Genomic DNA, 24,555 nt, shown 5'->3' on the forward strand with positions numbered 1-24,555 from the left:
TATTGAGCATCGCACGTTTATTTAAAAGACCCACTTTTGTAAAAATAATTCATGATCTTAATTCACACGTAAAACATAAATTGCTTATAAAAATAAAACGTTTTCTTTTTTCCATCATTTTTTGTGCGCCTTGAGCATTAATTATTATGAAAAGTTTATGTTTAAATAATGGAGAATATATCTGAATATCTAAATATTTTATTTAAATAAAAATAACGTGTACACGCGCAATCATTTTTACGAAATGATATACGCTTAATTGATAATAAAGCAAACGCGTGATAAAATTTGTAAGAAACACGCACTGCTTATACTAGACAGCAGACATGTTCATTCAAATTCTATGAAGTGAATTTAATCGCGTCATTACATCCCATAAATTTTTTTCTGATCTAATTGAATCAGCGGTTGAGAAAATACCTGATTGCCACCCTGACTCTAGGTAATTTTGAGCGTAAGGTATCCCCAAGACGCAAAGGAGGGACCGGGAGCAATTTCATATTAATATCAAACCCTCTGTCTTTAGAGGCTGTCTCGGTGGGCAATGTCACTTTCACTGTCGGTTTGATTCAATCAGGTGCGGCCCTTTTCTAGATTACCGCTTTAGGCCGTACAAAAAGCCATATCCTCCCTCATTTCAGACACGCTGAACGAGCTCTGGGTCAATAATCTTCGACCAACAAACTCTCTCTTTCTCTCTCATAGGAAGCTACACCTCCTTCTACCTCGTTGAAACCCTCGGCTTTAGGCTACCTCAACACGACGTTTCGGCATTTCAGAAACGTCGTTCATATTTTTCGTAAAGTCTTGTCTACCTTTAACGTGTTTACCTGGCTCAAAGAGTTTTCGATCTAACATCGCGTTACAGAGCTTTACGTTGAATAACACGTGACGGTAGACTTGAAAAATAGAGTAAATATCAGTATAATATTGTTCGGTGTGACGAGCTAAAAATTTTACGCAAAGCTCTGTGTAAGCTAAGCAATAATGAATTTCATGCTTCAGTGCGATATTATTAAAATGTAGACGAGATATAAAAGAGTTTTATTAGATATGCAAATGTTTCGTTTGCGCTGTCGTTTGACAAATCGTGCCGTTTAGAAATTCATCTCGCTGCGTTGACAGTAAAAGTCAACCGCGCGACAGATTGCAATGTTAGTTCGGAAACACGACAAGCTGTTTGCGCCGTGAGAAATTGTCTGAAATCTTGTTTTATCCAAAACTCCGGTCATTAAACACGTGATAATTCAAGCGGATAATGCACTCGCGCGGCAATACCGCCGACTGCAATTCCACGCGTGTTGGAGCGCCCTTTCGCTACCGCCGGGCCGCCTCCGACTCGGCAAGAAGAAGTCACCGGAATAATTCACCAAGCGCTCCACCTCGTGAAGTGTAATGTAGAATAATGTTTTACACCATTGCGGCTCACCCACGTGCCGAGTCGAGACGCGGGGATAAAATGAATTTTGCAGCGTAAGGACGTTTCGCGCACTTCATCCATCACGCGCCTTTTTGTCCTGCAAAAATAGCGTAACGCCAATACGGCTACGTGAATTGTGTGCGGAAACGCGGTGTATTAACAACGACATAATCAACACAAACAACATTAGCATGTCGCTGACATTTTTTTTGAAAAATAATTTTTCAACCATTTTAAAGCGCTTCATGTGGATCACGCGATTATATAAATGTAAAAAATAACAAAATTTGAAATAACTCAAAAAATATTTCATAGAATTTAACTCTAGCGGAATAATAATAACGTGTGCACGAATAAATTTGTCATCGCTAGTGAAAATTTCAGTAACAATAAAAGCCGATTCGAGAAAACAAATTTCTCATTGTTATTTCGCATTCATATTATAAGAGTTAAATGGAAACTGTAATTTGAAATTATATCTTAATCGACTTTTATTGATTATACTTAATATCATAAATTTGTGACAAATGTAATCAATGTAGCAATATACATTCTGAGAGCAGAATGTACATAAACGTATATATGCAATGGATAATGGCACCGATAAAGACCATGTACCAAGGGGCGAAACGTGAAGCAAATATCGATCAGCGCGCAAGAACACCCGACGATTTTCCACACGCCCGACACCGTATATTCTCTTTCTTATGTCTTCGCGTACTTCATCGCTTTTCCATCGATATCGACGCCTTCTTTTTCCTTTTGCCCGTGCTCGTTCCGCATTACGCCCGACCGCGACGTGAGCGAAACTTTCAAAACCGCGAGTTAACTCTTTCGAGACAGTCTACCCAGCGGCATTGCGCTCTGCAAGATATTAGGTTACTTTTTTTTATGTTTGTCGTGAGCTCAAAAAAATGTGCGGGATAAAACTTTTGCGATTTCTACGTTACACAATTTCCTGTATCTACGTATGTTACTGCCATGATGAAGTTATAAAGTTCTGTCGTTAAAACTGTATCGCCTTGTGTCTCTGGAAATGCATCAAATTTTCTCTCGCTGTTCTCATAAAGTTTCTCATTTTACTTGATAGAATATACAAGGTACCTCAGATTAATTATGTCATGTTTAATAACAGATAGAAGCGCATTTACTGCGCGGATATAATAACAAGAGGATAGTGTCTGCTTATTATCGTCACTTTAATACGACATATTAATGACACATGAATATATAATCAATTTTTCATTAATTAATTTTAATTAAATTTTGTCTAAGTAGTAAGTTAATTTCAAACTAATATTATTATAAAAGGTATTTAATGATATAATGTTTGCATATGATATTGTTTTTAATGATGGAAAAAAGTTGTGAGAAATAAGAATAACTGTTCACAAATTTTTTTATTCGAGAAAAGTCATCTCAAATTGATCGAAGAATCGCATTTAACTAGGGCATCTTATGTGCACATTCTTGCTGTAAATGTTTGAAGTTAGCGAGAGAAATGAAATTATTTTATAACCACCCCGTTCTTCCGGGTGTCTTTTATCATTACTATATCCTATCTCGCCGAGTATTCCCTAGTGACTCTCTGGGCACTGCCCTTTTCCTCGTAGGAACTAGGTTAAATCCAAACGGTCATGCCGCGTTTGGCTGGAATAAAAAAACAAAGAGGCCGAGTAAAAACGCAACGCAATCGGCGCATCTGCATGCTCTATCAGGTCATTGCTTTTTATCTGTTCTGCACGGCGTATTATTTCCTCCTCCGCAAAAAAAACGCGCGGAGGATAATATTTCGACGGTTATCTTGTTCATTGTAAACGAACGAGAAAACATTGCAATATTGTGGATAACGCTATCGTTATTTTGTGCATAACGAAGTGCATAAGTTGTATCGATATATTAGGTGATTGTTCGCGCATAAAGTTTTGCGACACGTTTGAGAAAACTGCGAGATAGCAGGAATACGACGCTATATGATATTAATCTACATAGTCTGATAGCCGGAAGTTATTTACTTTGCGACGTTCCTTCTTGATCGCGTTCGAGAAGTCGTGGGAGTAACGGAACTGCTGCTTGAAATTTCGCCAAGCACCACTCACGTCTCTCGCGATTTCGGGTGTCCTTAACAGCTGGATAAAATTCGCCGGGCCATGTAGAAAAGTTCGCGCGGTGTAAAACGCGGGCCATCAGCCTGCCGTCGGTGTTATTTTTAGCCAGAGAGAACCGAACGGTAAGTGCGCGGTTTCGTAAACAGCCGACGCGCTGTGCAACCTATTCCGGCACATTTACACGAGACTATTTGCATTTTACTGTTAGTACTACAGTAGCGGACTGCAGGAAATAGCGAGAAGTTGCGGACGATTGGTTGCTTCGAACGTTGTTGCGAGCGAGGACGACAACGAAGACGACAATGACGAAGACGACAACGACGAGAAGGGCGGGCGACGATGACGGTGCATTACCGGTGCTTGGTCGATCTCAATATCGCAGTGCTTATTTGTCGATACTGTAGCAACCATGCAAAGGACATGCGAATAGAAACGTCTAGATGTGTTTCAATGCTCTGCGACCAAACATCGGACGATATCCCGATGCAAGGATTACGATAATATCCGCGAGGCTCGAATTCGAAAACGGTCGTAGCACGAGGACGAAATTAGATCGCCACTGGCGCTCGACACTGAAAAGAACATATCGATTCTCGATGTTGCTCTGGAGGAACTTTATCGAAACTCTACTGTATTTTGAGAAATCGTGGGAAGAATGGTTGAAATACCTTCGCTACTTTTTCTTAGGGTTTTTTTTCTTGCTATTGAAACAAGGTATCCACCAGTGTGTCGATAGAAAACAACTTTGAGAAAATAGAGTTTCGTATATTTTTACGTGATTTTCGTCAAACAACGGATGTTTATAAATTAATCAATTAATTACTATTTAAACGAAAAGTAATTTCTATTTGAAGAAGCGTGGAGCGTCTTAGCGCTTTAGAATCAGAAGATATCTAAATGATTTCTCCGATATGTCTTTCGCGCCAATATTACGCATAGCTTCAGCTTGCTGGAAGTCTAATGAAATTCCATGGCGGAATGGCATAGTGCAATTTCGCACATTAATTGACAACAGACCGGTCTCTTCGCAATAATGTCACCCCTCATCCATCACTCGAAGATATTCGTGTTACCGTACAAACATTACTTACGAATTAAATGAATAAAAGAACGCGTCGGGAGCTATTGCAAGTTCGCACGTAGAGCGAGATAATTATATCGCTTGAAATGCGAGTATAATACCTGTACAACATTGCATATTATTTTACGTTGAGCCATTCTTCGCGAATTCTATGCATAACGTTAACTTAAAAAAAAAAATACTTGGAAATCCCTGACAGAGCACTCTAACAAAAATCCCTCCTCTCGTTTCGGAAATCAAAAATTCTATTATGTTTGTCACGTATGCGGCACTGCGCCATCGCGAGAGTAACTCGGGCGTATTTTACGGAGGAAAAGAGCCGATATTCACCATGTCACTGAGGCAGAAACGCGCGAGACTCGCAAGTGGCATTCGCTTGCGATGCATTCTTCTCGCGCAGCCAGACTTTCGGGCTCGCGGCGAGCCCTAAAATGCACGGGGCGGGCGGAGCGGTGCATCCATCAACCTCGATCGTCGACGTCTGTTTTCACAGAATTTCTGCTGTACTTTTCGAGGTTTTCGACGTATGTACGTACATACATCCCGGACATTCCCTCGTATCCGTACCTCGAGACCTTCCACGACTTTTCTGTCTAGCCGCGCTTTTCCCTGCCGACGCAGGAGAAGAGAGAACGTTATTCCCGAGCGGCCCGCCAAGTCGTTCAACGACTTCTTTCAACGACAGTTTCTTCTTTCTCGATAATCTTTCATGATATAGCCCACCAAGTAGTTTACAGATCCTCGCTAGCCGACTGTAATGCAATCCGTTTAAGTTTCAAACAATACTAAAGTAATACTGGTGACTTTAGAACGGTTTCTAAAATGTGTATCTTAAATACCGCATATACGTTATAATAACGAAATCTTCGTCATATTATTTTTTAACCAATTTTTTGAATATTCTAGTCTTAGTCTTTGGCATATTACGTTAAAAGGTCTTACAAAGTTGATATAACAACATGATATATACTGCAATAACTTTATTAATTTCATTTATGTTAATTGTTATTGAAAATATAGTAAATCCATGACGTAAGATGTTATTATATCATTCTTCCTATAATTACCATAAGCTTAATAATTTTTTCGTAAACGTCTTGAAAGAAGTTTTCTTTTCTCCCAGAATGTCATACTTCATCGCAGAACATTCGATGTATGTTTTGCTAACATCTTTGTAGATGACGTTCTATTGTACCCGAAGCTGCACGTCTCTGATGACTTCTCCATTTTGCCTTCCGTTTCTTGCTCTTTTTTCCAACCACCTCTATCCTCGCCTCAACCTCTCGTCCCAGTTGTTTGAACAACGAGAGGTGGATATTATTCCCACGGGATCTTTCCAGTCGTCTTACGACTTCCTCCGAGGGTAGACTCTTTTTCAAGAACGAAGCGCGTACGAGATATACCTTTTGCGAAATCTTTTCTGCGATATTTAATACTGAAAATTATATTCACCGAGAATTTAAATGACGCATTAAAAACTTTTTTAAAAATAAAATTAAAAATTTGGAAAATATGTAAAATAAAAATATATAAATTAAAAAACTTTCGCGCATCACACACATTTACCGCCCTGGTTCTTAGTTAACCCGGTTTATTCGTATAAAAAATTTTAAATTTGAACGTCAAATTTTCACGTATTTATATTTATAAACGACGTGCATATTTTATGTTTAAAGTAAGTTGCTGTTATAACATAAACGTTAATTATTAAAGCAGCAACTGTTTATAATATATTGGAAAAAATAAGCTTTAAAGCATACATTTGCTTATACAAATAACGCATCTAAAACAGATTCAAGAAACAGCTATGAGTAAAAATATGTAATTAGTAAATATTTCATCCTATTTACACTTACATTTCTCTTGCCTTTCTTTGCTGTATCGCTCAATTTTTTACCTTATTACATTTTCCAGTCGAACGTGCCAAGCATGCTTTAAAGACGAAGCGAATATTATTTCAGCGCTGTGTTAGCCATTATGAGAATATTGCTAAGGAAGCTATTTCCCTTTTTGCGAAACATTACTTCACATTTGAGATAATGCATAGAAAGCGGAAGTATTTCGCTGCAACAAAATTTTACTAATTTTGCTTTACAATATGGAAATTATGCAATGTTAAAAACGTCATCCTTTCATCCCGACTCGATTATTGTGATCGGAATGTATTGATTGCGACATATGGTTATTTATACGCGTTATACTTACGCATGTATAATTCAAATTAAAAATTTCTCGACTTGTGTCGGTCGATTCGGTTTCGGGCGGGCATGACTTGCCTCGCTCGAATAACGAGGCCGCGCGAATACATTTCACGACGAAAAGCCATCATATAGAAGACGTTCTCCACATTCGGCGGCGAGATCGTGTAGATCTCTCTTTCTGGCGGCAGGCGTTTCTCACGAAGCGTTGCAGCCAAAGCGCATCGAGGGGGTTCCAATCCGCGGAGTTGCCAACGCTCGCATAAGATGTAAATAATGTTTCGCCTCCGGTGCATTCCGCATGCATCGAAAATCCGAGAGAAACGAGAGCGCCGCGCGCGCATCTGTCGACCCCGATCGTCAACGTCGCGACCGGCAGCCCGGCACCGATACATCCATTTCCGCGGAATTTTCAACCGCATACCGGCTCGCGCAGGAATTCTCGCGACATATGTCTTCCGACGATTTCCCCCTTTCTCCCTTTCCCTTCCTTTTTTGAGGTACACGCGGAACACCGTTCGGCTTTCCCGACTTCGCTTTATTTTCTCACATGACGATTTTTCTCCTTCATTCTCCTTCTCCCGCGCCTCAACCGTTCCGGAGTCCCGGTTGTTTGAACAACGGCGCGAATATATTATTCCGCCGATTACGCGCGACTTTTCCGGCTAGAAAAGTCTCTCTGCGATTTTCGCCGCACAGACGGCAGTTCACCTACCGACGATATTTCTTCTGCAGATATAGATATATACATGTATAACGACGAACGACGTTTCCAAACTTTTCAGGACGAGGTGCTCTCGAGTGCCGACGTTTTCATTCGACAGTACTCTTCAGCTTTTTCCAATGAACTATATGATCAAAATTTTCTTCTGTTGCAATAGCGCGGAAGACTCTTGGCAACGCGAAGAGTCACGTTTCATGGAAATGCACAGAATGCAGATCAATAGCGATTTACAAGAATGCAGTTCTCTAAATAACGTCAGGGTGCTTCTCTTGCTGAAACTTTAATGTTTCTTTTAACATTTAAATTTTGATACTGTAATTATCTATTTTTAAAAGTATAAAGTGTGATTATTATAAATATAGGCGAAGAATATATTATATATTTATATATATAAAATAGAATTAATTTTTTTCTATTAAAAAATTTTTAACTTGTTCTGAGTAAAAAATTTTCTGTTTAAAAGACTTTTGCTAGCTGACAGGGGTACAGAAAAGCCATTTTACTTCGAAAGAGTGATATACAAGTGAAAATACTTCTATAGCATCCCGAAATGGCAAGAGGAGTACTAATAATTTAACTAGTTGCTAAACCTCGGCTTTTGCCAGGCAACTTAGGGATGGAAGAGGTTAATTTGCGAGTTTCATAGGACTCTCTCTCTCTTGAGGGTTCGCCAAGCTTATTACAGTAAATAGCTTAGATGAGGGTGCCCCGTTCGGCCTCTCTTGTTCAGTTGGGCCTTTCATCTCGCAAAACTCATCTCATTCTCTCCCTCCCTTTTAGTGTACGACCTGAAGGATACAGACCGTTGGAATCGTTATCACTTTATCAAAGTCGGGCGCGGTGCTCGCGCCGACAGGAGAAAGACCGTGCTTTCGACCGACCGTATCGTTTATTAACGGTTTAACAGCTTCGCGCAACGTATATTGCATTAAAGTACGAGACACCGCGCCGATTAAACTGTTGCTGTGCCGACGAAAAAAGATCGTTCCGTCGCACGCGAACGAAAATGCTTGTTTCTACGGCATATTTAAAGCGTATCGCGGTAATGGGATAGGGACACGACGAAAAATGGTTTGAAAATAAACTCTTGGAAATAATCCTATAGCGTCGTTCTCTCTTCTTCCAATAAATTCGTTGGACAAGGACTGTCTTCACATAGTTTCTTAATTTGACATCTTACTTATGTCCAATTGCACAATTGTAAGTTTCTACATATAACTATATAGAAAGATAAAAGTCTAGTTAAATATAGTTGATCGGCTTAATATATCCTTAATTAGATCGCTTTATATTTTAGTACAATATAAATTGTGATACAATCAAATTGAGCCAATATAATCAAGAGACACGGTAGTGTCTCGCGCCAAGTACACGCGAAGCGAGACCGTACCGTGACTCTTTTACGCGAACGCACGAGTTGCGAGTACCCGAGATTTTGAAATGTCAATAATAAAAACTAACATCAGACAATACAATGTCGGTAGTTTCTCGATAATTTGCATATCATGGATTATCGGAGCGCGAAATCTCGGGTGTGAAGTCTTATCGAGCTGAAGTCAGCTAGAATCCACTTTAAGGCACAAATCCAGACGTTTTCTATCGGTACGAGCAGCAGTTCGCAATACTATCGAACTATTTCCATCGGGGAAGATTGTGGTTTGAATGGTAATCACCCGACGCAGCAAGTCACTAAAGTCTTCCATACAAATAGACATGACTTCGCTTTTCCGCCATGCACGTATGAGTCTCTCCGCGGCACATCGCGCTCTCACGATCCGCGAAACACGGGAGATATAGTCATCCGGACGAAATTGCATTTACCGCAGTGCGGGGTAGGATATACGTATACGACCTATTCGACGACACGTACTTTCGAAGCCTGCACGAGGCCGTTCGCATAGATCTGATGTGCCGATGGCTACGTCTCGTCGTGTTTCTCCATCTAAAATTACCGAGATAAACGGTCGAGTGCACGCACTCCTTGCAGTGCTCAATAATAATCAGTTTTCTTCTTTATCGTTTGGCAGGTCATGTATTCCGCGAAATAACGATCGATGTTGTGGAAAAAATTTAGACAAAATATTTTTAACAGTCTTATTTATAATATTCGAGTACGCAATAAATATGACATGCTACTATTAACTAATTGTTTTAGCTAATTGAGGAATGTAATCGCGTGATAATTATTCCTGTGTTCATCTTTTTTATATAAAATATGATAATTTTTCTATGTTTGTGAGAATGTCTTTATTAACAGAGAAAATTGAAATAGTTTTTCCAGAGAGCACCGCGTATGAATCGCGTGTTCTCACGGCGGATACCTTTCAAGAACGCACAACATCGGAAATTGATCCACACTTCGACACCACAGTGCCATCCAATATCATTGGTTTGGCAGGAGATACTGTTCAACTGGCGTGCAGGGTGAAGAATCTCGGAAACAGAACGGTGAGTTTAAAATAGTTATATTTTACTGGCGTTAAAATTTTTATAACACTTATATATATTATATAAACGCAAATAATATGAAAAAATAAAATTAAATTTTATCGCTCGCCAATAATCGCAAAGTTGATTCGATAAATTGTATGTCACGTTAGAATTACTGGTTTGCTTATCGCAGAATTACGAGCAAATCTTAAGCCTTTACAAGTAGCAATTCAAATTTTCACACGGGGTATTGGCAGGAGAACACAACCACCGACAAGCCGCAAACATGCGAGATAGGCTTGCCCGAATAATGCACGAGATTCAGGAACGACGGAGCCGAGACACGCGGCGTCGACAACATTTTCGAAATGTTGCGTGAAACTGTAACTCTCTTGTTTGCGGGGATTGGTGAATTATATAGAATGAAAATGTAACGAATGTCGCAAACGGCAATGTTTACGTCGTAATTTGTCGGGGTGAAAAGCAGGAAGAGGGAATAGCGGAATATCTCTCGTAGATTAGCTAGGAACGAAAATATCATGCTATTATTCCAATTATGTAAATATCGTCGCCACTGTTGCAATACCGCGACAACCCCGAGATCTCAATCTCGACTCAGACTTCCATCTTCCACCATTGATTAAATTAAATCGGTTCCGCTTGTACCGGGCCGTAAGACGAATTTTTTCGCCTCCGTAGTTAAATCAGTGTTTCGAGTAGGTCGGTAAATTAACTCGAAGGCGGACACGGCCCTCAGGGAATTTATCTTCCACTCTGGGACCTTCGGGCGTCCTCGATCTCTAGTATTAACGGTTCACGGCACTACTCGGGGATTATCGTAGCGGTTAAGTAGAAAAGGACGATCTTTGTCAGACTATGTCTTCATGCAGACTCCGGTCGGGAGGTCACAGTTTTAATCCCAGAGTCTCATCTCTATGCAAAGCTTGGTCTTCGCATTTATGTCAGCCGCAGCTACGTATGTACCGTCTAATATGTTGCCGTTGACATCGTGCATTTACCTATAGTACATGCGATAGAAAAGTATAATATAAGCTTCAGCCACGGTAATTAACACTCTATTAAAACGGACACTAATGACAATGCGATATCATAATATCTCGTCACTATATATGGGGGTATACACGAGTACGCATTAGTGTTGCGAGAGAATGTCAATGGAATTGCTCGGTTGGACGAAATTACGCACAGTCTCTGACTCGCGAGCAACGAGCGAGCGCTGGGATATGAAGAAGCCGAAAACGATGAAGTTACGTGAAAAAGTTGCGCCTCCCGGCGGATAAGAATAAGCGTCACTCTCGAGATGATATTAACTCTGAAAGTCGGTCCCGCGCGCATGCAAAAAGATTCGAGAAAGGAAGTGCAGCAATCGCCGTTATGGCAGTCACAGTGCGTTCTTGGGTTTTATCTCGCATATTTCTGCCGAAGCTGTGCACGAGCATGTTCTTTTTCTCTCTCGCGCGCATATCGTGAATTTTATTACGCGGAAAAAGTTTCCCCCGGAGTATACCGGGGTATAGGCGATGCCTTCTTTTTGCGAAAAGTATATTAACCGGCGACGCCGGCATATTCGAGCGGCAATCGCATTAGATCGACAATGGGGAGCTCTCTCTCTCGCAGTTTATATTTCCGATAATACTCAAGCGTACAAGTGCGCATCGTGAATTTTGCCCCGCAGTCGATCAACACCGCGATGATTTGTGCAATGTATTATGCACACATGCGCAACATATTACAGCGCAATGCGGAAAATAATATCGTGCCACCGTTTTCATAAAATAACAAAGCTAATTCCCCATCTCTATTCTACATTTAGAAAGGGAATAAAGAGATTCACTTGCACCACAGCTTACATTAATTAACTTTTATGAGAACAATCCTATGTGAAATACAAGATTTTCGCTTTGAATGCAGGCATTAAAATAAAGGTAGACGGATTATTAAATGAATCACTGTTGAATCGGTATACAATATCTGAGTTTACAGACATAAAGGTAATTAACTGAAATTATCCTTCCATTGTTATTTTTACATAAAGAAATTCTGGGGTATTCGGTGAAATAAGAATCAGTTAGTGATATTGTTTTCAGTTTAGCCATTGGTAAATATTGTTATAGTAAGATACGATTTAATGAATACAATTCTTGCGAAATTGCATATGAATCATCAACGAACACGTTTTTCGCACAGTTTGCAGACTTTAATGTAATCCGTTAAAGTAATCTAATAAAGTAGCAAAAATCATTGAAGTTATTAAAGCGCCAGGTTAGTCGTTACGACGTAATTTCCGACACGTGGGGAAATTGCACAGGTTACGAATGTTATAATAGTTCCGAATTATCGGTTGGATTCTGCTCTAATTAATAGCTTCAAGAACTTCTCAGCATCATTCAAACTTAGTGAATGTCACTTTATACAAAATTCAACCATGCTATTATCATATTGATGTAACGACATAATTTTAATATACTTTGTTCACAACACTCAGATATTTTAACACAATTTACTAAGGTAGTTTAACACAATTAAACAATATTTTATTAAATTATATTAAAATTATTTGATTAATATATTGCGGGCCTATTCGTTTACATTTTCGTTTTCATAATTTCTAATAGAAGTTAAACGAACAAATTTGCCGCGTCTATTCGCCCTATAAATAATTGCAGAGTATTACGGGAGTCGTCGTTGCACCGAGATTGTAGTCATACATCACGGAGTTATACAGCATTAAACAAAGACATGAAGTATTCCAGCTGCGGCGAATCTACTGCACTCGTAAATTTCTCGGGGCTAGGAAAAGGGAGAGTATAAAGTTTTATCGTCCAATCTTACGAGCAACAGGGCGCGAGGAGCGGTGATAGTTAGCAATACGCGCAGCTCGCGGTAACTCAAGATTTCTGCATTCAGATTGCAGAAACCGACATATTTTTGTCAGCCTGTTGTTAACCACGGATTTACAGTGAAAACACTCACAACTACTGCAATTCGTCTTTTATTTAGTTTGCAATTATTGCTATAAAAGAATATGAGATACAATATTTGATTTTAAAAATAAATTATTTTTGTTGTTAATTATACGCGCGTAAATAAGTCGATATTGTTTGGTTGTTTGTTTCTCTCTTAGGTTTCATGGGTGAGACATCGTGACATTCACTTGCTGACAGTCGGCAGTTACACTTACACGAGCGATCAACGTTTCGAGGCGATGCACAAATATAATACAGAAGAATGGATTCTGAGAATACGATATCCGCAGCGAAAGGATTCTGGTATCTACGAGTGCCAAATATCCACGACTCCACCCATCGGTCATCCTGTTCGTCTCACTATAGTTGGTAAGTCGTAATTGTTGCATAGAAAACGTCAGAGCGAGCGATAATTTTAGCTTTAATAGAGATGCATGAGAATTTGCATCGTAATTCAGCGGTTATCCGTTCTATCACGGTGAATACAGCAATTCATTTATTGCCGGAGTAAATTTTAAATGATGTTTCGTTTACATGAAATTGCTAGTCATATTAAATATTTCTCGTGATGAACGTTGATTAAATATTGACCATATCAGACATTGCAACAGTAAAAAATTCCATGGATAAAGAAAGATTATTAACTTATCTCTGATATTTCTTCTTTATTCGCGGAGAAAATTTAATTTAATTTGCTTTAAATAATTTGGGAGATTGATATTCTTGTTCTCGTTGAACGGCCAAAATTTCCTTAAATAAAATGATTCAGAAGATTTGATTATACGATTAGAAATGTCCTTATAAAGATCTGGAAGAGTTAAAGAAATTAAATTATTTAACTTATATATTATCAATAAAGATTTCTTTAACCACGAATAGTCATCTAAATGTCACAATTTAATCGGAAATCCACGTTTAATTTTACGCATACAGTCTTAAAATTTATCGCGATTCATCCAACACATCGTCACGATTGCTACGAGTTTTCAACGAGATTCTCAACTATACGATTGAATAATTCAAGATGCGTGTAAGTTGGGAGATGGGGGAGACGCAGAATATTCTCGTAACTTTTCCCTTAAAACTTTGTTTAGTCATTTTAAGTATTGAGTAGGGGTAAAAGACCTTTTGCGAAAGTTATAACCTAGTAGGTCTCGTGGGAATCGCCAGACAATCGAAAGAGTTATGAATCAATGCGAGAAAGTTACTTCGAGAAAAAATTATACGCGTTGTAGCAAGCGAATGTGAACATTGTCCTCAAGTCTATAAGGTCGAGAAATACTCTGTGTGACATACGGGAAAAGCGAAACTTCCGCAATTTACAACGGAATGAATGTACGTTTATTTAAGATATACATAAATTTTGAGAGAAACATTTTTCTATTAAGGCACGCAAATCAGAAAAGTAGTTACACGAAATAATTTCTTGAACAAAATCTTTATTAAAAAAAAAATTTAGAAATACCAAAATTTATATCCTACGGTTAAAATGCGATCTATATATACGATCTATAACATAAATAAGTACCATCGATTCGAACCAATGAAGAAATAATCAAGATGCGTCTCGCACGAGCAAATCAACCATAGATGTTTCCTCTGACATTTGTATACATATATTATTTTCTCGATGGATATCGATCAAATCTTTTGAAATTTTCGGTCAACAGAATATCCCTTCTTAAATTTATTAAATCCCGAGTTAGAGAAAGTTTATCGCAATTGGTCTTTAAGGGATAATTTTGTTAGAAACAAGCGGGCATTCTGCGAACACGAATTACGAGCATGGCCAATTATCGCGAAGTTAATGAAGCCAAGAAAAGAAAGAAGAATCGACAGCTACTGTGCCAATCTCCTCTCTTCTTGTTTCTATGTCATCCATCACGGTGTCTCATTCTTCATCTTACTTCTAGTTTTTTCTCTCTTCTTCTGCCAGTTCAACCCTGCCATTTTTTTTTTCATCAAATTCCATATGTCTTTCAATTTCTTTCTGAAAGAAGTATATATTTCCAACTTTCTCTGATTTTTCTTCGATGATATCTTGTGATTTAATGTAGCGGTAGTGATAACGTGTCATATAGAATATCGAAATTAAGAATTAAACGAGAACAGATAAATTTTTCATTTCTATTTATATAATGCTATATAATATGATTTATATAATTAATATAATATGTTTATATTATATTTTATATAACTAGACACCACAGACGCGCGCTTCGCGCGCGCTATTTAGCTTTGACATTATGCTATTACGCTATTAACTTCTTGATACACACAACTGTCAAAATATCCCACACAGCAAAATATATCTGAAAAAGAGAATTAATTTCAGAAATCGAGAATTTAAAAAGAATTCTTCTTTTCTTCTTGTTATTTGGGTTGTATATAACGTATCTGCTTTTAAATCGGATATAGATATCCGATATATATACAGAATCAGATATCATATCTGAGATAAAATTATCATGGCTTTTTATAATCTCGGAGATGTCTCTGAGATATTCTCATAATATCTCGACAAGTGTTGATGCACAATCAGATATTCTATTATTTAGATATCTTCCAGATATCTTGGTGATATATTTTGCTGTGTGGGTAGTTATTATAATTTTTTATTCATAAATAAGAGTTCTGTTGTACATAATTACTGAATACAAAATACGTCCTTTATAAGAAACCAATATTACCCACGGTATGTAATTATTTTATCTGCTGCAAGTAATTACGTGTATCATTTATGAATCAGTACTTATATTGTTTTAACGTTTTTTAAATATAAAAATCCAGTTTGTTAAGTAACACAGACCTTATTTATAAATAGACCCAATACTTTAGAAATATATAAACACATAAATTAAATTTTACATTTGTATAAATCTTATTATAAATTTCATTAGCAAACAATATGTAAGAAATTCTCACACACATACAAATACACATTGTGATTATCGTGTATAAAAAATTTTATATTTTAAAATTTAATTTTAAATTCATATATCAATCTAGATAAAAGATGTGGAATAAATTATTAACTATTTATTAATTAATAATTATTTATTAATCATAAGTATCTGTTAATACAGTTAGTGCTACAAAAATGCTAATGTCTTCTATAGATTTTTCATTCTACGACTGCGTATATGCTTATACAATTGTTATAGACTACTATACTTTTTGTGCATAAACTAATAACATTTTATATTTATCTAATGTAAGTTCCTGATTATTATATATTGATTTATAGTTAATTTTTCTTTTTAGAAATTCACATGTAAGTGTATTCTTGTATTCTTTTACCAGATCTTGTGGCATGTCTTCAAGAAATGTTAAGAGGGATATTATCAAGTCTGTTAAAAAAATATACGTATGATTATCAAATTAACGCATATATAATTTATAATAATATTAAGATTAAATTATAATTTTAATAAATAAAATAGCGAAAAGGAAATTTTTTAAAGTATTAATAATTTTATAACGTAAAATTATTATTTCTTGCATATTTTTAATATAACTTACTCAAAAACTGTCTCGATTTTTCTTCAGAATAGCTCGCCTCCCGAAGACTGCAATGGTGAATTGTAAATCCGACACTTTGAAGTAATTCTTTTAAGTCTTTGCGAGGATTATTTGAATCATAAAATGGAAAAATGTTTTTCATCGTATCCTATATAAACATAAAAATAATAATTAACAATTTACAGTGCCAAAATTACAAAGTAATAAAACATGTAATAAAAATGAATAATGAGAAAGCAAATCAAATATTAATTAAAATTTAATAATATATATACCGGTATATATTGTGCAAAGCGGATGTCCTGCTCCAAAATTCTGAGAACTTCAAACACATCCTGATATTGTACTATATACAAAAGTATAGTTCCATTGGGTCGTAGCATTTGATATATATTTTTAAAGGCTTGTCTGTTAAATAAAACAAATAAATGTTATTAATTTTTTTTAAAACACATACTTTTATTAAAATATTTGTCAATAGCATATTTTTTAAATGCATTTTTATATAAAACATGTGATATATTCATATATTTTGCACTCTTATGTGTATTGCTTGTTTTTCAAATTATGCTATTATATTATCATATATTATAGAAATATGTGTGTGAAGAAATATTATGAACAATAAAGACGTCAAAATGTAAAATAATATTGTGTGCATAAATTTAAAACATTTGTTCTATTCAAAAAGTGAAGCACACATGCACAATATGTTTGCAAGAAAAAATTACTTTACACTGTTTAAAAAGTTTAGTGATAAGGCTTATTTATCAATAATGGTTGAAATACATTTTAGTTTTAATTATATTTTATATAATATCTTGCTTACCGAATGTCATTGCACCATTGCAAAGTGTGCAAGGAAAATATATGATTAAATTCAGAAATATATTTCTCAGGCAGATTTTTAGTTTGAATATCCAATACTTCGAAGTAGAGCCGGTTTTCGGCGTTAAATGTTTTATTCGCATATTTGATCAAGCTCTCCGAAATATCCGTACCTTCACGAAACGCGAAATCAGAGAATTAAATAATTATGTTGATTTGTTATTACATTTCTATAATTTATTATTCTCTTACCAATTATTTGTGCATTTGAGCCAAGACTTGGTAACAAAAAGTCTTTTGTTATATCTCCAGGACCACAACCAACGTCCATACATTTTCCACGTACATCCTTCAAATTTTCACTAAACTCATCGAGTATAGACAATATATAACACTTTCGTGCTTCGTCAGATGTCATGTAGCCTTTTGGACTTCCCATCTTTGACTGTCCCCACTTCAGCACTGTCGTTTTAATGTGCAATGTGGTGCGGTGATATCTGAGCAATACTTTACTTATATACTTCATGGTATCAAGTGGGGATTGCTAGTAGATATTCTATCTACAATAGGTTTGATATCAGAAACCTTTGATCAGAAACTAACCTTTGATCAGAAACTAACATGAGATATCAGAAACTAACATTAAATAGGAATAAAATTATAATATTAATATTGACTTAAAATTCCCGAAAACTGAAAACATTCTGTTAAATCTCTTCTTAGTAAAAAGAAAATCTCTGTAGGGAATGGCCACAGGAAGGAATGTCAGTAGGAGAATGTTCGTATCAAATGCCACTTTATTCAATCGAACGATTATTACAACGCGGAAATACCCTTATGTCTCGCGGGTGGACTCCTCGGCTCAGAATTTTTACGGACGTCTTTCTATTCGGCTGGCTGAAAGGACTCTGCCCCTCTCGGCGATCAGCGTCCTTATATCTATTCACGAACTCGGTTCGTTCGACTTTGAATTTGTCAACAGTGACTACAGCTTGTCGAAATAAACACGACCGCGTCATCAACGGTCCGCGCGTCGCCCGTTATCAACGTCTCTGAAAATCGCTTACATTTCTCTGAGTTTTCTCCTTCAGAGAGGTGTCAATCCTGCAATTTTCGTTCCATTAGGTTCGAGAGAAAGATGTCTAAAGATAATTTCAGAATAGACAGAGGTGAATGTCCAATTATTCACACTTGTTCTCGCTCGCGTGAATGCATAGGTGTTAGGTACCTACAGAATAGGCATGCAATATATGTATACAGCGACAGGATATTCCGAAGCGGGGGATAAATTGCATCCGAGCAATTGATCGACGTGATGATAGAACTCCCTCTCCATCTTCGTCCATTTAATAAAGACGCTGAACGGAGGCGACGCGAAGCGGATCGAAAAACAATAGTCGACCTTTCAGCGGCATTCTTGGCACGCGATGCCCGTGAAATTGTGACGACAAATTGAGCCTTCTCAGGAACGAAAGATTCTTCCCCAATGTTGCGCTCTTTCGTCGTTTCACCTTCCATCGCGATCCGCATTGGCTGCCTGAAAAGGGAACGATCTCGCCTCAATTTTCGTAGACTTCTTTTAAGCGCTTCTTCGTCTTTCTTTTCCCTCTTCGCTTCCGGACCTCGTCTCTACTTCTCGCTGTCGCGATTGATGCCGTCGCTTACATCTGACTTGAAGACTCGATTTTTTAACGATTCGTCGTTTACTGTGAGAAGCGATGTGTAAAGATCGTCGAAATTTGCGAATACCTTACGGAAAATTCAAGGAAATTCCAGAGCAGTGCTTACATCGATATTACGCGGTCGAAATCGTGTCTGTTATTTTCTCGTAAAACAATAGAATCATGGTCTCGCGAATTTCTTTCATCAGTTTGCATATTATTCTTTCGTTAATAACAAAAATCTTTCTTTGCTTTAATATTAAAAAAAAAATAAAAGATAATATTTTGTTATTCTGTTTGTATTATTCTTTAAAATTGTTTTTAAAAATATATTGAAAAATCGACATTTAAAAATTGAAACAATCCAGTTTTTAATTGAAATTCTTAATTGTACGAGGAGCAAACGGCACTTATTCACTTTGATGATCTCTTTAATCCAACGCGTATTCGCTTTCGTCATTTTTGTTATCGCTCGCGTAACGATCGGTACGCTGGAAAAGCTCTGTCATCTATCTGTATAGCGGCAGAAAATGATTCGTAACAAATGCGCGCATCGTGCCATTTGCTGATGTTATGACCAAAAAGTTGTCTTTGTTACCAGCCACCTTTTTTCGCGGGAATATTCCTTTTATCTCGAGTTCGTTCGCCACTCCTCTTTATCTTCTTCTCCATCTTCCACTTCATTTCATTACCATCTAGGAGAGCAATAAAGCACATGAAAGTTTTATCTTCTCATTTGCTTCTTTCTCCTTTTTCTCTCCATTTTTTCTTCCAGATTCGCCGGCGTTTGATAACCAAACACAGACGCCCGACACGAAGTACCGGAAACTCTCGTTAAAACAGCTTAAATAATTCGTTGGATCCATAAATGAGTTATTTACAACTGGATCCGGTCTAGTTCTCATTAAGCCGTTGTCAAGTATCGGCTCAAACGGATCGCGATGTTCATTTCACGAAAGAAGAGAAACGGGTATCGCACTGTTCGCAATTTGCTCTCATTACCTCGATTGAATGGTCGTCAACTTACGGCGAGTGCCGTCGGCAGTCGAATGAATCATTTGCATCGAAAACCACCGCGACGTTTGTCTACCGTCGACACATTTTGGCGGAACGCGATCGTTTCCATTCTCTTTCGCATTGGCAAGTGTTCTCAATCGCTCTTACTCGATTGGGAAAACCGTATCGTACGATAATTTAAGTTTGAACAACGAGCGAATCATCATTAACGTATTAATCAATTATTTATAAAAACGCAATATGTACTACGTTTTCTCTTTTATAATTTAATTTATTCTACAGAAGCATTTTCCCAGCCGCAGCCACAGCCATTCTCACAAAAGTCACACACCACATCGTAAAGTCTGCATTTAATTCTTTCTCCCGTTGCGGAGTCTGAATTTAATTAAAGACACTGTTTTTTTGCAATGAGCTCAACCCACTGCCACACATTTTTGAGCTCTCGTTACTCTAGAAAGGAAAATAACTCAAATGAATAGACGAAGATACATAGACGTGAGAAGAAACGCGAAGCGGAATCAATTGCTGTCGAGAGCGGAATCGAAATAACATTGAGAGATACGATACTCCTTCAAAATTTCCGCAATAGCGAAATTTCGAAAATTTCACGAAACAATTCTTCGCGAACGGATATATCGATCGCCGTCCCCGATTTCGACTGTTATCCAAGTTTCGATGTTGTGTCCTTTCTCCCTCGGCACCGGTAAAGCAATATATAGCCTTTTCACCCGTGAATCAATTTCGCGGCCGTCACGTACTCGGTCAAGTCGTTTCTCATTGACGTTAGCGGTAGTAAGAGAAAAAGAAATCTCGAAAGAGGAGAGTCGGCGGAAGTGAAGGGAGGGGCATCGCGAGACGGATGGGCAGTTCGTAGTTTCGTTTGTCGCAAACGTGTGTGGAAAGTTAAACTGCAGTGCACATGCAGCATAACGAATTTACGTTACCTCCAGCGTGCGGAAGTTCCTTAACCATTACCGAGTGGCCCGGCTAGCCGGGACATTAGGCAGCTAATTAGCGTTCACTAATTAGTTTTCGCACGGATGCCCAAACTAATGTCCCTTCGGCCGAAGCCGCGCACTATCGCGACGCGATAACATCGCAAAAATAGAAAGAAAATATTATATTATCGTTAAATAGATGCATATATGTATATAGTATAAGTCAACCGATAAAAATATAATATGGTATCTATCGCATTATAAATTTATGACAAAAAATATTGAACATATTCAGGATAACAAATGTGCAGCGCTTAAATTAATCAAGGATAGCGATACTTTGTTACGCGGAATTTGGAACATTCGCCGAGTACGCTCACGTTGGTGGGATGAAAAATTAAGCGTATTAAACTCATTATCGTCGTAATTCCAGCAAGTGGTATTAATAACTGTAACGCGTAATAATAATCGAGTATATTTCTCTAAGTTCCCGCCCGTATAACCACCGGATTCTCGGACGGCGAGAGACCGTCGTCGCTCGTTCGTGCATTTATCGCGAGGTAAGTGCTAGAAATTGCGCGTGGGCTCTTTGAAAATTAAACAGGCACCCGCGAATCCATTAAACGCAAATTTATCCGCCACGTCCATTAAGAGACGCGATTACCAAGATTATCATGAAGCGCTGTCGCGTGAAACTTGGTACAGAATTAAATGCAGTTATACCCTCGCACCGTGCCGTAGCGCGTTCGTGTATATTTCTGACGAGCGGTACGCGTCTCGGACGAAGAAAACTCGTTAACGAAAAAGACGATCAAACGGCCAACCGCGTTGGGCAAGCTGAGTAAGATCCATTAATTGGTATCACTCACGCTAGTAATAAACGCGAGCAGTTTACCCGCGGCTTAAACGAACGCTCGTACATAACATCTTGTCAAGTATTCAATTTGATAAGCGAGCACTCGGTTTAGTTTAGTGCGTCTCAGAAACTTTGTTCCGCTACCCACTAGCGAATTAATGCCATCCACGCCGCTCGGCAATGCAAATATGGCCGGTACCTTGCCCGTGACGTAGTGTATTCAATTTGTCAGAGTTTTGGGGACGTTCTGGCAGTGTTCGCGTAGCGCCGCTCGTGGGTCAAACTACTGCTAGAAATCCTTCGTGCACACAGGCCCTAAGGTAGAACCTTGTGCAAATCATACGACGGGATTAGGAAGTGAAATACATGAGTGGATGGTTCCTAGGGAAAACTGGATCAAGATAATCCTACGGAGATCTATATTCGGACATTGCGCGGAGAATGGATGGCGATCGCGAGTGTATCAATTGTCTATATGTTTTGAAACACATGCCTTGAAATTGCGGACAGCAGACGTTTCCAAAATTTAATAGATAGCATTGGGTAATACGCGAACGCTAGTGCAGCGCGGGAATACAATACTTATGTTGAATTTCTGGATCGATGTTGTTGCATCTTAATTAGTTCTGTACAATGCGTGATTATGTACGTTATTTGAGATGAGACAGAATTCATATTTTTCGAAACATTCTGTAAGAATAGTCGCTCCGTTTTCCTTTCAACGGGATAGTCGTCAGCTTGTGCTCGTTTGTACTACTTTGCTTGTTTGCCAGCGTTTTTGCGGTTTATCCCCGATAAAAGATATAAATTTCGCTCGGAATATTGTCTTCGTATACATACGGCTTACCGCGAGATGCGCGTACGATTTATCTCAATTTCGCCGTTGGGAAACGCGAGCGCATCGATTGGCGCGCGTAACGTAATTTTTGTCACGACAGTAAAGTCATGTTTATTGAATTTTTGCGGTTTACGTTACTTCCATCGGTGTCAAACTTTAACGCTTTAATCCTGGATGCTGCAACGCTTCGCACGCGGACACTTCATGCCGCGCGATTGAAAGCGCTTTAGCGTTTTGCTGGGAGCCGCGATTTCGCTATACTTTCTCATAAATATTAATAAGGGGCTTGACAGGTTGCCAGGCACAAATTTTGCGATGGAATACCCGCGTAGTTAAATATACGTTACAGAAAAGGACGTTATAATGCAAAACGTCATAGTTACGTTTCATTATCGATTAAACCCGCGTTAGAGCGTGATTAACGTCAATAAATATTTTGTTCCGGTTAGAATTTCAAATGAGCGGCAGCTTGTCGCGTTAATGCATGTTTAAGCGGTAATTAATGCGCAATGAAAAATACGCTCCTTCCTACGCTGTGTATAACGTTATAAAATATTCACCGTGGTTTCACGGGGTTAAAAGAATCGTTATGAACCGCCGCGCGCCGCGCCGGGTCGTATCGCGCACACATCGAACACGATGTCGGTCGTATTTCGCTCCCGCAAAAATAGCACAGTGCACTTAAACAGCGGGCCGTAATTACAACGCCATGCTGGTAAGAGCCGAGGCCCAAGTATTGTTATCACGATGATCCGGGGTCGGCGTGTACTTTGTAATTACACGCCCCTCGGCACGAGCTCCTCGCGGGCCGAGAGTGCGGCCGGCCTATAGTCATTGAAATTAAAGGTTTCGCATTTTCAGCGGCGCCTCGTTAATTCGTCACGATGACGGTTTCGTGCCGCATATTACTAATAAATCGCCCGGCGCGGGGCCACACGTCGCGCTTTCGCGAAGTCGAATCGACAACGGCGACGACGTGTGTGATTGCGAAATAAAGGTGGGCACGGGGTCGGGGAAGAATCAGCCGCGATTTAATTGCTCGTGCATCGCGGTATCGGCATTCGCGTCGCCGACCGCCTGAATATCACTCTTTTTTTTTCCGATCCGCAAGTTCGAAACTAATTAAAAGTTGACTGCTAGTGATTCCGTCGACCGTAGTAATTTTTCGCGCCGATTTGCACTTACTTTCGTGACTAATCCTGCATTTTTTTTCCTCATCATTACGCAACGTAATCATAGCCCAGCTTGTTTTCCCGAGTCAATTTCGTTAACTCAGATTTCGCCTTTATCAGACAGTTAGATTCAATCACCGAGTTAGTTCTCGTAAGTTCTCACGATGTTCACTTCCAGACTCTTTAGAGGCCACAGTTAGAATTGCCAATAATGACAGCTTTTAACTATACAGTGGGGTGAGATAGGGAAATTCTCCAGTCGTTACGTATGTATACATGTATAGATAGAGACCAATTTCCAGGAAACATTGTTTAATCTTGTTTCCGGCATTTCTATGTCTCAAACATTCAGATACGGATACAGCAAGAGAATGTTATACGCGGGGCCGGGAAAACGGAGGTAAATATTCGCAATAAAAATAGTTAACTATCTATAAGAAATAGACACGAATGAGGGATACACTTACGAAAAAGCAAAATTATTTCTGAAACTGCAGGTAACGAAAGTTATTTCATAGAAATGGGTTGTACTTTTCATATAAAATCTTAATACAGAAAAACATAACATATTCTTAGAATATTATTTTCGATTTTTCTTATGCCAAGTTTTTATTTGCTGCAATACGCTTTGTCGTACTTTGCAGAGATTTTTTTTTTTTTTTTTTTAACGTAAAACTGTATATATGACTATGACCTAATTTACAGACTTTAATATTTTAAGTGTGAAGTTGTTTAAAAATTATTCTAATGTCTTTATCGCGAAATGTTCTATTCG

At 38.2% G+C, this 24,555-nt stretch overlaps 2 protein-coding genes across 15 annotated transcripts in view; one reads left to right on the plus strand and one right to left on the minus strand.

Annotated features, from left to right (window-relative positions):
- Positions 1-24,555, plus strand: part of LOC139814076 (zwei Ig domain protein zig-8) — a 58,832-nt gene that overhangs the window by 21,989 nt on the left and 12,288 nt on the right. For all 14 annotated transcript variants that reach the window (XM_071780048.1, XM_071780051.1, XM_071780053.1 and 11 more), the window contains 2 exons: positions 9,804-9,979; positions 13,107-13,317. In XM_071780048.1, coding sequence (XP_071636149.1) covers positions 9,804-9,979; positions 13,107-13,317 — 387 coding nt within the window. The remainder of the gene's footprint in view (positions 1-9,803; positions 9,980-13,106; positions 13,318-24,555) is intronic.
- Positions 14,236-17,869, minus strand: LOC139814075 (juvenile hormone acid O-methyltransferase-like). The gene is made up of 5 exons (XM_071780040.1): positions 17,551-17,869; positions 17,300-17,471; positions 16,746-16,878; positions 16,471-16,618; positions 14,236-16,298 (listed from the first exon to the last, which is right to left on the minus strand). The coding sequence occupies exons 1-5, from the start codon at positions 17,822-17,824 to the stop codon at positions 16,117-16,119; spliced, it is 909 nt and encodes a 302-aa protein (XP_071636141.1). The 5' UTR covers positions 17,825-17,869; the 3' UTR covers positions 14,236-16,116.

The sequence above is a fragment of the Temnothorax longispinosus genome, chromosome 6 (genome assembly GCF_030848805.1).
Source record: "Temnothorax longispinosus isolate EJ_2023e chromosome 6, Tlon_JGU_v1, whole genome shotgun sequence".
Classification (NCBI taxonomy): Eukaryota; Metazoa; Arthropoda; class Insecta; order Hymenoptera; family Formicidae; genus Temnothorax; species Temnothorax longispinosus.